The following is a 17,946-nucleotide window of genomic DNA, read 5'->3' on the forward strand; positions in this document are numbered from 1 at the left end:
ATTTTCATCTGAAATGAAGTTCATCATTTTCTTAATCGTCATACCTTTGGTTTACTCAGGTGAGACTCAATTCGTAAAGTCATTCAAATGATTGATGACTTCTCTGAAAAGCGAGGCCTTCAGCTTCTGGGAGTTGAACAGGCACAAAATAAGAAGTTTTAATACCGATACATAGTATTTTCTCAAACATCTTTTATAATAGCCAGGATAACAGAACTAGTTTCTGTCGTGGGCTGAAAGCAGGATTTTGTTTTCTTGAAGCTTTACTGAAATATTTCAGTATTTTCTAATGATGTGTATTCATCTGTCAGAAAGGTCTATTTAAAGGGCAAAATTATAACAAGACTGAGAATAATCCTGTATGAAGGACAGTTATGCACAGTTTAATGTAAAGAATACACTTTCTGTGCACATTTGTGTGATTTAAAATGAAAGTGCTCCAAATATTTTCTCCTTATTGTGGTGTATATATGAGTAAAACTGGAACAAGAAACTATGTGAGGTGATTACGAGGCACATGAATAAAAAAAAGAAAAGTAAAAGTTATTAATTCATTCATTATTAATTTATAATAAATACATATTCCATTAAAAAAATGGAATTGTCCATGGAATAAAAAATAAAATAAAAAAAACACTGAATGAGCTGTCTTTCAAATAGTAAAATAGTCATTTTATTTATGACACTGTATCTATATGTAAACTTTTTCACTCACTGGCTACTAACTTTTTTAATTACCGGCTATTCAGAACTTTTACTAGGCAAAAAAAAAAAAAAAAAATGTATGTATATACACACACACACACACACACACACACACACACACACACACACACACACACACACACACACACACACACACACACACACACACACACTCACTCACTCACCTAAAGGATTATTAGGAACACCTGTTCAATTTCTCATTAATGCAATTATCAAATCAACATCACATGGCAGTTACTTCACTGCATTTAGGGGTGTGGTCCTGGTCAAGACAATCTCCTGATCTCCAAACTGAATGTCAGAATGGGAAGGAAAGGTGATTTAAGCCATTTTGAGCGTGGCATGGTTGTTGGTGCCAGACGGGCCGGTCTCAGTATTTCACAATCTGCTCAGTTACTGGGATTTTCACACACAACCATTTCTAGGGTTTACAAAGAATGGTGTGAAAAGGGAATTACATCCAGTATGCAGCTAGCCTGACAAGCCAGACCCACATCAAGATGTTTGGTCTGGAAATTCACCATTGACGGCTCAATCCGAGGGGCGGATAAACGGTTGTCTTTCAAACTCCCTCTGCACGCGATAGGATAGCGCTACACCAACCAGAGCAACGAAGCTGAAGCAGAGTCAGAGCTTGTTGATAGATTAAACATTCGCCGTATCCAGTCGCTGTATCCAAACACATTCGCCGTATCCAAACACATCTTCCCTTCTTAAGAATGACTTCAGTGCCGTTCTTTGTTCTTTTCTCAGAGAAGAGCTCAACTCCAAGTCTTCCAGAGTCGCGGTCAAAGCTGATTCGAAGATGGCCCCGCCCGCCGACTCTAAACACGATGTGATTGGCACGGCAAGAATTTGGCGATTACAGCTCAGAAGGGTATTGAGAGTTGCTAGACGACACTCATGGCAGATTAGATTTGCTGCCGCTAGGGTGCGTCTAGATTTCTAGGCTAGTATGCAGCAGTCCTGTGGGCGAAAATGCCTTGCTGATGCTCGAGGTCAGAGGAGAATGGGCCGACTGATTCAAGCTGATAGAGGAGCAACTTTGACTGAAATAACCACTCGTTACAACCGAGGTATGCAGCAAAGCATTTGTGAAGCCACAACACACACAACCTTGAGGCGGATGGGCTACAACAGCAGAAGACCCCACCGGGGACCACTCATCTCCACTACAAATAGGAAAAAGAGGCTACGATTAGCACAAACTCACCAAAATTGGACGGTTGAAGATGAGTCTCGATTTCTGTTGAGACATTCAGATGGTAGAGTCAGAATTTGGCGTAAACAGAATGAGAACATGGATCCATCATGCCTTGTTACCACTGTGCAGGCTGGTGGTGGTGGTGTAATGGTGTGGGGGATGTTTTCTTGGCACAGTTTAGGCCCTTTAGTGCCAATTGGGCATCGTTTAAATGCCACGGCCTACCTGAGCATTGTTTCTGACCATGTCCATCCCTTCATGACAACCATGTACCCATCCTCTGATGGCTACTTCCAGCAGGATAATGCACCATGTCACAAAGCTCAAATCATTTCAAATTGGTTTCTTGATTATGACAATGAGCTGACTGTCCTAAAATGGCCGCCACAGTCCCCAGATCTCAACCCAATAGAGCATCTTTGGGATGTGGTGGAACGGGAGCTTCGTGCCCTGGATGTGCATCCCACAAATCTCCATCAACTGCAAGATGCTCTCCTATCAATATGGGCCAACATTTCTAAAGAATGCTTTCAGCAGCTTGTTGAATCAATGCCACAGAGAATTAAGGCAGTTCTGAAGGCGAAAGGGGCTCAAACACAGTATTAGTATGGAGTTACTAATAATCCTTTAGGTGAGTGAATATATATGTTAGGGATGTCACAATACTCAATATAATATTGAACCGTTCGGTACGGAATTCACGGTTCAATATGCGCTGGTGAATTGCGTTTTTTTCGGTTTTGCATTTAATTAATTATTTCCATTTCCCTCCGTTTGAAATATTCCTTTCAGTTTATTTCGGCTCTTTTTGAGTGTGCCTGTAAGTCTACGCGCTGATTTGAACAAATATCCAATCATATGCACTAAAGTTAGGGGGTGTTTAGTTGTGTTTTCTAGCCTTGCCGGTTAAACATTTCATGCACGCGAGTGGATGAGGCATGAACTGTTCAATGCATGCACTGTTTTGCATTGAGCGCGCTCACTAAACGTCTGTCAAACATACATCATTACTGGACAGTCTTACTGCGCTAATACTGTCAAATACACACAAGGTTAACATATATAAACATATATAAAAACAGTCGGTTAACTTATGTCTTAATTTAAAGTAAAATCGCATGTGTCTAACTATAGATGTGAACAGGTCTTCAATTGACCGCAGTAGTCTAGAGAACACGCTGTCCTTAAAGGGACAGTTCACCTCTAAAATTATGTAAAAAAAAAAAACTTTAATACAGTAGCTTTTAATAAATGTTGTATATTGAAGACTATGTAGTTTTAATTTTAGCCAACATTAATTCATTCAAATTCATACTTAAATGCTCTACATCTCTGAGCTGCCACTGTAAATCTTTATATTTATCTATTTTATATTATACATTACACTAGGAATGTGTACATGGGTTTTTAAGGTAAAGTTTTACATTTAAGTAAAGGTTTTCAAAATAAAAAAAGAGTATTGCAATAAAATAATTTTCTCCATAACCTTTTTCTGTTCCTGTCGCCTAAGAATAGAATAGCTAAAAAAAAAAAAAACGAACCAAACCGAAAAACCGTGGTTAAAAACCGAGGTATGAATTGAACCGTGTACTAACTGTATTGTTGCATCCCTATCTATTACAATGGGTAACAGTTACAGTCGACATTACAGTATAATTGAAATCTATTTTAATTTCAACATTTATTAGCCAAAAAAATTACTTTTAATTTAAGTGAACTTAAAACTGTCCTCACATAAGATTAATATGAATTAATAAATGAATCTTTAACTAAGGTAAAATTTTCTCGGTTCCCTTCGTTCTGTGATTAACATTAATGACAGACATCATTAGTGGCTGCTGTCACTTTAATTCTCAGTTCATTTAAGACGTTATTTAACTCATTTATGACTGCTCTTACGGAAAACAGGCACTTTGGCATAAGTCTTTTTGTTATTGTTTGTTCAAGTTAGCGCAAAAGAGAACTCGATTCTGGTGGACGTCTTTCTGTGCGTTACAGACCATAGGGCTAGTTGCATAAACTTAGCCACTTTGTTAAGACTGTGTCTTAAGCACTAATTTGTCCAACTAGCAAATAGTTAAAATATAATCAGTCCTATTTTTCTAGTTCAAATTGAACCGATCTACCATTTTATGTAACTGATTTAAAAAAGTTAGGACCAGTTTTTAAGAAAAAAATTAGATGACCTACTTTTAAGACTAGTCTAAGATAGTTCGGTTAGTCTGATTCGTTTGGTCTCGACCAAAAAACAAAAACAAAACATATAGTCCTGGTCCGCTTATCATTCACACTGACATTTATAACAGCGAACCTAAAGTTACCGAACCAAAGACTCAGCAACCTGATTGGTCAGCTTATATGACGTAGGATCATTCAGAACAACGCTGTGTGCTGGATTAAACGCCATCATTTTATGCGTGTACATATGGCATTATTTTACCCGCTGAGAACTCATGAAGAGCTCATAAAATGTTCAAAACATTCAAAACAGCAGCAGGATTTCCTCCGTTGAGCAAAAAAAAAAAAAAGAGACGGCCGTTCTGTCGTCTGTACCTGCTAATAATGGGCAACACTGCATGTCCTTTGATGAGAAGAGCCAGGTCTGCTTTTTGTGCATTTTTTTTAGCATTTTCGAAACATGCTCGTCAGACCAAATGTTGATGAGGCTCTTCCTCGCTGCTCTACGTTTGCCCTCTGATGTTAACGTTACTCATTTTGGATACACCGATCTTTCCGCGTTGTCAAATCCGTGTGGTGCGTTCATATATCAGTCGAACCGCACCAGAGTTGGTTTGGAAGCGGACTGAGACCCGTCTTTATAGCGCTCTCGGTCCGCTTGTTTGGTTCGGATGGCGGCGTTCACATATGTTCAAATGAACCGCACGAACCGAGCAATCGCACCAGGGTTCGTTTTAATACAACCAAACATGACAAGTGTGAACGCACCCTAAGTGGTTTATACAACCGGCCCCGGGACATTCACAGACAGCGCGTATGAGCATGCTCATATATAAAAAGTGAGTAAACATAATTAAAATAAAAGTGACCCTCCAAATTGTCTGGTGATTTGACAGAACACAGAAACTGGTGTTACCCATCACAGTTGACCCACATTTGGCAGGTGTTCACTTAAACTATATTGCCAAAAGTTTTGGGACGCCTGCCTTAACATGCAAATAAAGTTTAAACTGCGGTAACACCATCTACTCTTAAAATATATTGCAGGTCTACATGAGTTTGCGTGGTAGGCTAAAGGTGTGGGCACTTGGTGTCAGTAGAAATATTTAAAAAAAAATCATAAAATCAACAAAATTATAATTATATTATAATTTAATTATAATTGTTTTATGCAAACTCCACCTGATTCTTGTTCTACATATTCCCAAGTAACACTGTGGTGATTTTCATGTTGTTTAACTGTTTATTCTTTAATAATTACAGTATATGTCAAAGTGTCATAGGCATGTCAAAGGTCGGTAATCTATGACCGCATGAACTTTAATGACATCAAATTCTTATGGAGTCAGCCCACCCTCTCTAACAGCTCCAGCTCTTCTGGGAAGGCTTTCCTCAAGGTTTAGGAGTGTGTTTATGGGGATTTCTGCCCGTTCTTCTAGAAGCTCATTTGTGAGGTCAGGCACTGATGTTGGACGAGAAGGCCTGGCTCTCAGTCTCCGCTCTAATTCATCCCAAAGCTGTTCTATCGGGTTGAGCTCAGGACTCTGTGCAGGCCAGTCAAGTTCCTCCACACCAAACTCCTCATCCATATTTTATGGACCGACGCTTTGTGCACTGGAGCCCATTTATGTTGGTCCCCAAACTGATCCCACAAAATTGGGAGCATGAAATTGTCCAAAATGTCTTGGTATGCTGAAGCATTAAGAGTTCCTTTCACTGGAACTAAGAGGCCAAGCCTAACCCCTGAAAAAACACCCCACACCACCCCATAATCCTCCCTCCACCAAACTTTACACTTGGCACAATGTAGTCCGGCAAGTCCCGTTATCCTGGAGACCGCCAAACCCAGACTCGTCCATGGGATTGTCAGACTGAAGCGTGATTGGTCGCTCAGAGAACACGTCTCACTGCTCTAGAGTCCAGTGGCGGATGCTTTACTCCACTCCTTTGCTCCGCTTTTCATTGCTCTTGGTGATGTAAGGCTTGGATGAGCTGCTCGGCCGTGGAAACCCATTCCATGAAGCTCTCTTTGCTGTTCTTGAGCTCATCTGAAGGCCACAGGAGTTTGGAGGTCTGGAGCTGTTGACTCTGCAGAAAGTTGGTGACTTCTGCGCACTGTGACCCTCAGCATGCGCTGACCCCGCTCTGGGATTTTACGTGGCCTATCACTTCATGGCTGAGTTGCTGTTGTTCCCAATCGCTTCCACTTTGTTATAATCCCACTAACAGTCGAGCGTGGAATATTTAGTAGTGGGGAAATGTCAGGAATGGACTTATTGCACAGGTGTCAGCCGATCACGGCCCCACGCTTGAGTTCACTGAGCTCCTGAGAGCGACCCATTCTTTCACTAATGTGTGTAGAAGCGTCTGCAGGCCTAGAGCTTGATTTATACACCTGTGGCCATGAAGTGATTGAAGACCTGAAATCAATTATTTGGAGGGGCATCCTAATTCTTTTGGCAATATACTGTATATATCAGTTTGAGAGCTTTGTGTTGTTCTGTTCTGTTTTTTGTTTTGTTTTTGTGTGAGTTGTTGAATGCATTTAATATTTTTCAGAGTTACACAGCTTCATCACCACATATACTGGAATAAGAAGCCATATGATTGCAGGAATCCCAGAGTTTTCTACTGTATCTACACTGGACGGACAACAGATTGATTATTATGACAGTTACACAATGAAGCTGATTCCCAAACAGGACTGGATGAAGGAGTTTGCATCTAAGGACATGTGGAAAGAAGACACTGAGATCAGATTAAAAGTACAGCAGATCTACATAAACAATATTCCTGTTCTAATGAAGCGATTCAATCAGTCAAAAGGTGAGTTCAAATATATTGTTACCAGGGTTTGACAGTAACTCCAGCCAAATGCAGGTGTATTTTAGTAGTGGTGTGTAACACAATCACTCCTACTAGCCACTTTGGCATTTTGAATTCTATATAAAATATATAGCTACATTTTTCAATTGTAGTCTTTTTAAAAACACATCTGAAATAAACTAAGTGCAATGTAGTGCTGTCAAAAGATATTTTTTTTAAAATCTTTTTATTATTCATATCGATGAAATATCTGAAAACTGAAATATCTGAAAACTTCCAATTCTTATTTTCCACAGAATAGACACACGACACCAGCGTCTCTTTCTTGCTCTTATATCTCCATTGAATATTGTTGCTGTTACAGGGCTTGAATTTCGGGCTTTGATTGCGCATAATTTTACTGTGTAAACTGCATAAACATAATTCCTACTGATTTTGATTTTTCGATTTTTGATTGCGGTTAAACAGTCAAATAATGTCAAAATGTCGGTCTTGGTGAGTATTCACGTAAACACAGTCAGTTCTGCTTAAAGTGAACATTAACAGTTGAGAAAGAAAGCGCATGTGTAACAAAATAATGGAACCATGTGTCAGCTCTTAAAGTGACAGTAGCCTAATAAACCTGCTGACAAATTATAAGATATTACAAATATATCTATTTAGTAGGGGTTGAACGACTTATTTCTCACAGATTTCTGCTCGTTCTGAATAAAATCCAGATAAGTAGCACAGTTTTCAGTTTCTATTTCAGTTTATTGATAAATCACAGAACAGTGTTGACAATACATTTCTGCGCTACTGAATGGTTTTGTGTGAGGCGCGCAATCTCTGCGTGATGTGCAGTCAGCTATGTGTGTGTGTGTGTATGTGTGTGTGTGTGTTGCTATGCAGCACGCATTAGTTTAACGCGATGATTAACTTACTTGTACAATAAGCATGCATTCTCCCGATCAAATTTGAGCATCCAGATGATATAATCAAACATGTCTTGTGGAGAGCTCTCGGAGTATGCATTTATTTGTCAATCAATCAGCTTTTTTTATATAGCGCTTTTACAATGATGGTTGTTTCAAAGCAGCTTCACAGTGTTAAACAGGACAATATGGCAACAAAATGTGATTTGGGTGTACAGTCGTACTGGAGAAAACAGTGAAGTTCCCTTTCGAAAGGGAACTCGCGCTGCGTCAGCTGACGCTACGGGGAACGCCTTCAGCGTGACAGGTGTCTGAAATTGCTATCAAATCACAATCTTACTGACCGTCGGCAGCTGGTGATGTCATCACCGTGCGACCAGGAAGTATAAAAAGGCACCATGCCAACATGACAACATCCTTTCGTCTTCAGGGACAGTTTTGTCTGGTTCGCTGGAAAGTCTTAAAAATGAAGTGCACACGCAAGGTTAAGGGAGCGTACAGGAAGTGCGCTGATCCGTGTCCCAGGTTTCAACGCCTGAGGACACACACACCCTTTGTGTGCTCTGTCTGGGGGAAGAGCACGCGCGGCAGGTTCTCGAGGGGGCCTCCTGCGCGAACTGCGAGCGTTTTCCGTTGAGGACGCTCCGCTCTCGCCTGGCCTTCTTCTCGAGGGAAGAAGAGCCAGCATCTGGGAGCGGTCCCGCTCAAGCTGAGGCTGAGTGGCGCCGTGTGTCCTGGGGCTCCCAGATGGACCTGGCTCATCGTCTGGAGAGTACAGTTCTCGCGGATGATCAGCCAGGTCGCGAGAGCAGGCTGACGGAGGAGGAGTCGGATGGAGACTCCTCCTCGTCGTCAGCCCATGCTCTTCCGGTCGATCAGAGGATGGCTGTGGATGAAGGGGAAAGAGCTCCAGCCCTGCCATCTAAACCATTAAAGACGACTTCGCGTCTGAACGGCAGGGCATACACGTCGGCGGGTCAGGCGGCGGCGGCCTTGCACACAATGGCGGTGTTGCAGGCCTATCAAGCCGATCTGCTGAGGGACCTCGATCAGGGGGAGGGCCTACCCCCCTGATGCGATGGCTGAGTTGCGCCGCACCACAGATCTCTCTCTCCGGGCGGCCAAACACACAGCAGTCGCCATCGGACGGTCGATGGCGGCTATGGTCACCACGGAGAGGCATCTGTGGCTGAACTTGGCGGACATCGGGGGGAAAGAAAAGGCTTTTCTCCTCGATGCCCCGGTCTCGCCCTCTGAGCTTTTCGGCACCTCCGTCGAGGCGGTGGTGGGAAAGTTCAGAGAGGCGAGGGCGCGCTCAGTGGCATATAGAACGTGTATTCCGCTGAGGTCCAGGGCGGCGCCCAGGCAGGAGGGTGTCCCTGGCCCTTCGAGATCCGAGGATCATCGATTGGGCCAACGCAGCAGCGTAGCCTCTCGGGCGCCCCCTCCGTGGAGGAGTAGGACGCAGAAGAGGCGGGACACCTGCAACAGGAGGAGGGACATCGGGGAGAAGAGCCACTTCCAGCGCCAGAAGCGGGGTGGTGAGTCTCCGCCCCCGAGGGCGCAGAAGTGATGTAAATGTGTCGCCTCCTTTGTTTTTCTGTTGTGTTTCTTTTCTCTCCCCGGGCGCGCTTCACACCAGGCCGCGCGGGCCGATGATGAGCGGATGTGAGACTCTGACGGCCTGCCAGGGCAGTGTGTGCTCTGCCCGCACACAGTGCATCGTCTCTGGGAAAAGCGGAATTTCGCGGCCGCCTCGACTCGGCCTTACATTTGAGAATAAAGCACCCCACCCTCAGGTTAGTGCGCCGAAGCATGCATGTTACATGAAGCGATGAGGCACTGAAGACAGCGGGTGAGTCCCCTTTTAGGGCAAACATTCTTCTTTTTAATGCCGTATGTTTGGACTCTATGCTTCCCTGAAGGATATTTTGTCTACAAAAGATGAAGAAAAGTGTAACAGTTGGAGAAGTGGGCCTGTAGTTCCCCGGTAAAGGTGGCTAGAACGATGTTTGTATAAACACAGTGTGTTTATGTAGGCTGTATGTTTGCTAGTGTAGCAACAGTAGTTTACAAGGCTGTTTTCTCTTCTGGAAATGTGTAATATGAGCAGTTGAGGCCACCGCACATGCCGCGGGCATGTAGCGGCGATATAAACTGATGTATGTTCTCCTGGCGAACTTTTTTAGCTGTAGCCACCTCTGGGTAGCCTTGGCACCTCTGCTAGTGAAATACCTAGATGAATTTGTGAGGTTAGGCTAGCGCATGAACTGCAGTAAGGTCTGTCCCAGTCCTTTTTAGGGCCGTTGTTGTGGGATTATTAGACCGATGCTAGTGCATCAAGTTGGCCTAGGCTGTTGATGGGATGACGGTGGCGTCTCGCGGTGGCATATCGCCCTGGCAGTTGCCCCGGGCTCCTGTCGGTATCCCCGCAGGAGCTTTGTATCCCTACCTGGCCTCCCCGCAGTAGGGTCGTCCGGCCAATGCCCACCCCCCTTCTGCATTTGGGGGTTGTTATTAATGCAAAAAGGTGTATAGCAGAATGAATCGCGACTCAGCCAGTGGTCGTGGGGACGGGGTAGGCGTCTCTTCGCGGTGCGCAGTCAGACTGGTTTTGCTAGCCCCGCCCCCCAGAGCTAGTGCGGCTGCCACTTTTGGACGGCCCCCCGGCTTGGTTCAGGAAATGGCCGGTTGTGTGTGTTCAATATCTTTCACTTTTGCTCTGTGTCTTCTGCTTCACCTTTTAGGCTCGGGTCGAGCTGTACTTCGCAACCATCTGAAAGCATCGGTTGGTAGGATGCTCCCCTGGAGTCGAAACACTGTCACGGCTGACGCCCTTGCGCGGACGGCGGACCGCTGGACGACCAGACGGCCGCCCTGGAGGCAGGTGGCGTAAGTTGTACTCCCCTCGCTTTAGAGGGTGCAAGGCGTTTTATGCTGAGTGCACTGCTGTGGGCATTGTGTTTTAGGTCCACGCTGGTAGGCGCTGCCTGAGAGACTGCGCCGTCGCAGAAGGCTGCTATGGGCCGCTGGGGCGGACCGACTATAGAAGGCTGGCTGGCTGGAGACGCCAGCCGAGGCAGTCCGGGCAGTTAACTCTGGGTCAGGTGGTAGGCCTCAGTAGGCCTCCCTGCGGGTGAGTTCCCTGTAGTGTGCAGTAGAAACCTCATCATAAGTAGGCCCCTAACGGCCTCCCTGGGGATGAGTCCCCAGGTAGTGACTGGATACCCAGTCCTCATCAGCCAGCAGACAGCCACTGTCAGCCCGACTTTAAGGGCTCGCTGAGTTTCAGCACGCCTCATATGGCGTCCCCTGAGGGGGTGACCTAGGGTTCCGACCATTGGTTGACAGGATCTAGGCCGCTTTAGGCCTCCTGTAGGGTGAGCCCCGGTTCCCAGGTCTAGCAACAGTGTGCGTGGGTGCTAGCCAGGTGGCTAGCATAGTCTGCTATCAGGGACGGGCCGCTTCAGGCCGTCCTATGGTCGTTTCCCGGCCCTGCGGGGTTTCCGGTGGGATTTGCCATCGGATAAGCACCGTATGTCACCAATCTAATAGGGAACTGCCATTCGCCAATAGGCCTCTCCGGGCCGCCCTAAAAAGACCGGACGGTACGTAGGCGTCAAACAGGCCTCCCTGGAGGCGAGCCCCGGGAACACAACAGCTCCCAACAGTTTGCACGTTGGCTGGCAGGAAGTAGGCCGCTCTAGGCCGCCTGAGGGTGAGCCCCCGAGCTGGGACGCTCGGTAGGCCAGTGTATTGTGCTGTCAGGCCTTTTTGGGCCTTTTTGGGAGGGATTCCCGGACCAGGTCTCGGTGACAAGCTAGCTATTAGCATGGGTGGCTTCTGGCGTTATAGCCTCATGAGCCTCCTGAGGAACCAGTAAAGCCACCTGCCTGCAGGCTGCCTGAGGGTGAGCCCCGAGCTGGGACGCTCGTTAGGCCAGTGTTTTATGCTGTCAGGCCTCTTTGGGCCTTTTTGGGAGAGGATTCCCGGACCAAGGTCTCGGTGACAAGCTAGCCATTAGCATGGGTGGCTTCTGGCGTTATAGCCTCATGAGCCCCCTGAGGAACCAGTAAAGCCACCTTCCTGCGGCTCTTAACAGCAAACAGCTAACACTAACGGTGCTAGGTGGAGGCGCCTCATGGCCTCCCGGGAGGGGAAACAGTTCCTTGGAACGGGAACGTATAACTGGCTTTGGGCTGACAGCTAGCGGCTGCCCGCCGGTGGGTCCCAGCCTGAGCCGGTATAACTCAAGGGCGGGCTCATGCCCTACCACAACGAGACTCCGTTTCTGCTGCGCAGTCCCTTCAGGACAGGGGACTGGCTAGCCTACAGCATGGGTTACCTACCAAGCTGGCTTAAGAGCTCCCCTCATTGAGGGTCGTCTGCGAGCTTACGGCCGCTGGAGTCTGATCAGACGGGCAGGCCCCCCTCGGGGCCTCCCGGGTAGATCAGTCCATAGGCCTTGTTTAGGCCTCCTGAGCACCCCTGTAATTAATGTGCTCAGTAGATCCTAGGATCGAGCAGAAGAGACTCCCCTCGATGGCAAGGGTAAGAAGCACTAAGCTGAGTACTGCTCTCCAGGATTCCCGTCTCCGAGTTCCGGTCTGAGGAGGACATTGCCAGTTTGCAGTCCCTCAGTCTGGATGCTCATGAGTAAGAGCGATGTCCGGAGGCTCTGTTTTGACAGACAGGGTTGGCCAAGCTGGGGTGTCCCACAGAAGTGATGCCAGGTGAGGCCTCCCTGGTGGCATTCGGTGAAGGTTTTCCCGAATAAAGTGACGGGCTGGGGCGCCCTCGGGTCCCGTAGCCACATTCCCTTAAGGGACTCCTTCCTTCGAAGTAGTAGGTCCCAGGCCCTCGAGCAAGCCGAGAGTAGGAAACCTCAGTTAAAACTTGTTTAGGTTCTCTCTTAGGCATATAGCTTGGGCTATGACCGTAGGGAATGATGTCACTGGCAGCCTGTGTGGCTAGAGGGGGAGTGGTTCAGACTTTCTGCGAACACTTGTCCAGGCAGTTCTCACTGCCAGTAAGGGGCGTGCACTCCCCTCAGCATGGCGGCGTGGGTATATCATTCCCCGTAGCGTCAGCTGACGTAGCGCGAGTTCCCTTTCGAAAGGGAACGTCCCCGGTTACGTATGTAACCTTAGTTCCCTGAGAACAGGGAACGAGAAGCTGCGTCACATGGCCATGCTTCAAGGTGTGCCTGCCCACAGTCCCTTCAGACGAAAGGATGTTGTCATGTTGGCACGGTGCCTTTTTATACTTCCTGGTCGCACGGTGATGACATCACCAGCTGCCGACGTCAGTAAGATTGTGATTTGATAGCGATTTCAGACACCTGTCACGCTGAAGGCGTTCCCCGTAGCGTCAGCTGACGCAGCGTCTCGTTCCCTGTTCTCAGGGAACTAAGGTTACATACGTAACCGGGGACGTTTTCAGCTTATCTTAATTTATCATAGGGCGACAATGTTGGCAAATCAGTATTATTGTTTATAGAATTAAATAAGACCTAATTAATTAATTTTATTTGTATATTTCGTTGAATAATTTGGATCATAATTTAAGTGTCCCCATCTGAGCAAGCCAAGCCAAAGGCGACAGTGGCAAGGAACCAAAACTCCATCAGGGCGTGATGGAGAAAAATAAACCTTGGGAGAAACCAGACTCAGTCGGGGTGCCAGTTTTCATCTGGCCTATTAACACACCATGTATGATTATTATTCTGGCAAACTTACAGGTCAGAAATCATATTAGATCAGAATATTCAAAATTTCTGGGTATCACGCTGGAGACGGGTTTATTGAGGATAACGTGCCGGTGAGGCAAATTCAGAGGAGACACCAATTGACACGATCTCACCAGACACTCCAGGATGAGCTGGTCATGTCCAGACGCAGGTCCACCATCCGATCCGGACAAGGCCTGGATCCGGGATAAACCTCACTCTTTTTATGATGTAACGAGTACATCAGGTGTTATGGGTAGCGTTTCCGGTTCCGGCTGACCTAGTTAATGCAGCCTAACAATCAGTCAATTGATTTGAATAATAAAAAATTAAAAATGTTCTATGTGTATGCCATAGTAAAGAGATCTGCAGTTGATTTAGATATTCTAGGTATTATCAACTGGCCAGAGTTTAGACCGCAATAGACGTGATGGAGTATAATGTGTTAAGAGCTCGCTTAAGTACCGGGGAGCTAAACTATTTAGTAGGGGTGTAACGGATCACAAAATTCACGGTTCGGTTCGATACGATACACTGGTGTCACGGTTCGGTTCGGTACGGTTCAGTATGTTTTAGATACAGCAAAAAGAAAAAATTGGCAGATAAATTACCTTTTTTTATTATTATTTTATTAAAACTAACAAAGTATGATTTTTTTTTTACATTGAACAATGATGGAGCTATACTTTACCCATCTTCTATGAATAAGACATTAGCTCTTTACATTAGCGTGTGCGGTGCGTGTTGCGTTGCGTTGCGTGTGCGTTGCAGGAGCCCCACACCCTGTAGTGCTTTCACATATGCTGCGTTTGCAGTCCGCAACTGATCCGCTGTTGCATACCACAAACACAGCATTTATTCATTATTTTTTATTTAAAATCCAAAAGTTTTTACTGAACATGCCTCGTCAGAATTCATATTCTCTTTGTTTACTCTTTAATAGAAGTCAGGTTACGTAGCCTACTACATTTAAACAACATTTTATTAAATTCATTTATTCATATTTATATACTTTAGATTTAGCTCACACAAGTGGCAAAACATTTAAACATAGTTTATAGCCTTAAATCACAAACATTTTAAATTAGAAACTTACAATAGTCTATTCAAAAACAGCCGACTCTCATCTTTTCTTTCGTTTTTACACCCCTTTAAAAGAAATCCTGCAGGTCAAAAAGAACTTTGCTTTCCACCTCCAAGAAAGTACGAGTGCTCTCCATTATGGCACTTTTTTTTATACCTAAATGCCAGGTGGTGTCATTTTGTTGCTTTAGCCTACTTGAGAAAAATGTGTTGACTTTGAAACAAGAGAATATTTTAATGATATGCATCTGTGGTGAAATTACTAGATTTTCACGTCAGTACATGTTTATTTTAATGCGAACAATGTTCTATTACTTTAATGCAGCAACGCAGCGCAGCAAAAAATAGACTCGGTACGAAAACGATCCGTGCACTGCTGCAGACGCAACGCACCTGGAACGGACTGACGGACCGCATCCGCGTGCGGTGTGAAAGCTGTCATCCGTTAACATGGGTAACGCACCGTATAAAATACGCACTGCACACGCACTGCAGACGGAGTATGTGTGAAACGGGCGTTAGGTCTCATATCCGCGGCTATAAATGGACCACTCGCCGCGGTGATGTCTTTTGCCATTTGAATAAGTTGGAAATGTTGGTCTAAATGCTGCGGGGATAGTTTGTGGGATAGTTTGTGGCTGTTTCTCCTTTTTATCGTCTTGTTGTCAGCGTAAATGAGTTGATTGACATGACATGAATTATTCCCGCTGCTGTACCAATCAGCAAATGCGACATACCGTTGTTTTTTTAATCCATCACTCTTGCCAACACCATCATAGCATACAAAGAATCCAAAGTTCACCCAAACACCAGACATGTTGGTTATTGGAGGATCTTCTATTTCTGGTTTGTTAAACGCAATAGCCATTTTGCCACGAGCATTCAGCGCGTAGCCTACTGAGTAAGCGAGCACCTGACTGAGCAGCCTAAAACATATTTGGTGTTTTTTTTTTCTTTCACTTCGGCGGTGTCAGGGGCATTGCCTGTTATGTCGTTTTGGTTATTGGGCTACCTTGTTGAACGCATATTATTATATTTCACACACTTTTTTATTTTCCAAATCTAATTAATTAGTCCAAGAACCGTTCGGTACATAATGCGTACCGCGTACCAAACCGAAAGCCTCGTACCGAACGGTTCAATACGAATACGTGTATCGTTACACCCCTACTATTTAGTGCTTTGTAAGTAATAAGCAAGATTTTAAAATGTATGCGATGTTTAATAGAGAGCCAGTGCAGTGTTGACAGAACTGGACTAATATGATCATACTTCCTGGTTCTAGTAAGAACTCTAGCTGCTGCATTTTGGACTAGCTGGAGTTTGTTTATTAAGCGAGCAGGGCAACCACCCAGTAAAAATTTGTCATTTTTAACTGTTGAAAGCAGAGTCTGTGTGTCAGGAAATTGCTTATCCTGTTGCGCCCTTTATAGGCCAGCGACTAGTCGATGTCAAGCTTAAAGCGTCATGGCAGAGCATTAAAGTCGACTAGTCGGTGCAACCCCTGCTATGTATAGCAGTTTTTTTTACTCTGTTCATTCATTTCATCACTTTACCTCTGTCTTTATCCCCTTATTCCTTATCTTTCCTGTATCAGAGGGCTTCGGTCTTTTTGACACATTGGCCATCCTCATAAATAATTAGGCAACTTTCCAACTTTCACTGGTGCGAGCAAACAAGCACATTAAAAGCGAAAGCGTTCCTGTCTGTTAGATGTGCAAGAGGCGACGCAACAACAAATTCCCAATGTTAAACTGATCGCGCGTTCAATATCGGACACACTAAAGCACTCGCTGGGCAGGAGGAGATTAATGCGGTGGTCTGGGAAGAGTCTGGGGACTTGTTTAAGGTTTTTTTTGGTAATATTTCGAATCAATATCATTAATATCTCATCCTTATATGTCTCCGAGCTCCCTCAGAGGTTTTGGTGTGGCTCGCAGGTGACGCTCATTCACAATCACGCCCCGGTCTCGCTCGCTCTCTCGCTCGTCCACCTCACCACAGAAATATTGCACATATTTTTCATCCGCGCTACTACCCGCCCGCACAGAGTTATCATATTATCCGCCCGCATCCCTTCCCATGATTTTTATAAATTTCACAATTTGCCACTTTTATGCCGTTGCAGGACTCTACGTCGCGTATAGGCTAGTTACAAAATGGAGGCCAGCTGATTTTATTAATTTATTAAATCGATTCTTGGACATTTCAGATCGATTCTGAATCGTTGCAAATGAGAATCTAGATTCTTCTGTGAATTAATTTTTTGGCACACCCCTACGATATATCCTCTCGTCTGTTCTAGAGCCCCTGCCCCTTTGAAAGTGAAAGTGAAAGTGCCTTTTTGATCGCGCTGCGGTATCCCCGTGAACAGGATCCCGGCCGGAACAGAATCCTAGATTCCTACTGCCAATCTACGACACCATCCCATGCCCATCCACCCCCAGGAACGCGATACTTACCAGTAATCTACGACACCATCCCATGCCCACCCACCCCTAGGAACGCAATTCTTAACAGTAATTTACGACACCATCCCATGCACACCCACCCCCAGGAACGCGATTCCTACCGGCCATCTACGACACCATCCCGTGCCCACCCACCCCCAGGAACGCGATTTACATTTACATTTATTTACATTTATGCATTTAGCAGACGCTTTTATCCAAAGCGACTTACAACTCAGGAGAACAGGAAGCGATCCGTCAAGAAGAGGCAATGAAACACAAAAAGTGCCCTAAATATCAAGATTTGTACACTGCTCAGAGTAGCAAAGACCAGAAAAAGAAAGCAGAAGGGAGAAATGGGAGAAAAGGGAGTTTTTTTTTTTTTTTTTTTTTTTTTAAATGTAAGATTAAGTTCTCATGGAAGAGATGAGTTTTTACCTGTCTTTTGAATGAAGCGAGTGATTCAGTTGTGTGTATGGAGGACGGAAGATCGTTCCACCAACCAGGAACAATGAAAGAAAAAGTTCTAGAGAGGGATTTCATGCCTCTCTGTGATGGTACCACAAGCCTTCGCTCATTAGCTGAGCGAAGGCTTCTGGTGGGTGTGTAGACTCGTAGGAGTGAGTCGAAGTATGCGGGTGCTGCGCTTGTGGAAGATCCATAAGCAAGAGTCAGGGCTTTGAATCTGATCCGGGCAGCGAGTGGCAGCCAATGCAGAGAGATGAATAGAGATGTGACATGAGCCCTTTTGGGCTCATTGAATACAAGACGTGCTGCAGCGTTCTGGATCATTTGCAGCGGTTTGATTGCACAAGATGGAAGTCCAGCCAGAAGCGC

The 17,946-nt window shown here is 45.3% G+C and overlaps 1 protein-coding gene across 1 annotated transcript in view; it reads left to right on the forward strand.

Moving 5' to 3' along the window:
- Window positions 1–13: 13 nt before the first annotated feature.
- The window catches only part of LOC137040807 (major histocompatibility complex class I-related gene protein-like), a 32,627-nt gene continuing 14,694 nt past the window's right edge, over window positions 14–17,946 (forward strand). Inside the window, exons 1-2 of the mRNA XM_067416576.1 lie at window positions 14–59; window positions 6,668–6,934. Coding sequence (XP_067272677.1) covers window positions 14–59; window positions 6,668–6,934 — 313 coding nt within the window. The remainder of the gene's footprint in view (window positions 60–6,667; window positions 6,935–17,946) is intronic.

The sequence above is a fragment of the Pseudorasbora parva genome, chromosome 14, assembly GCF_024679245.1.
Source record: "Pseudorasbora parva isolate DD20220531a chromosome 14, ASM2467924v1, whole genome shotgun sequence".
Classification (NCBI taxonomy): domain Eukaryota; kingdom Metazoa; phylum Chordata; class Actinopteri; order Cypriniformes; family Gobionidae; genus Pseudorasbora; species Pseudorasbora parva.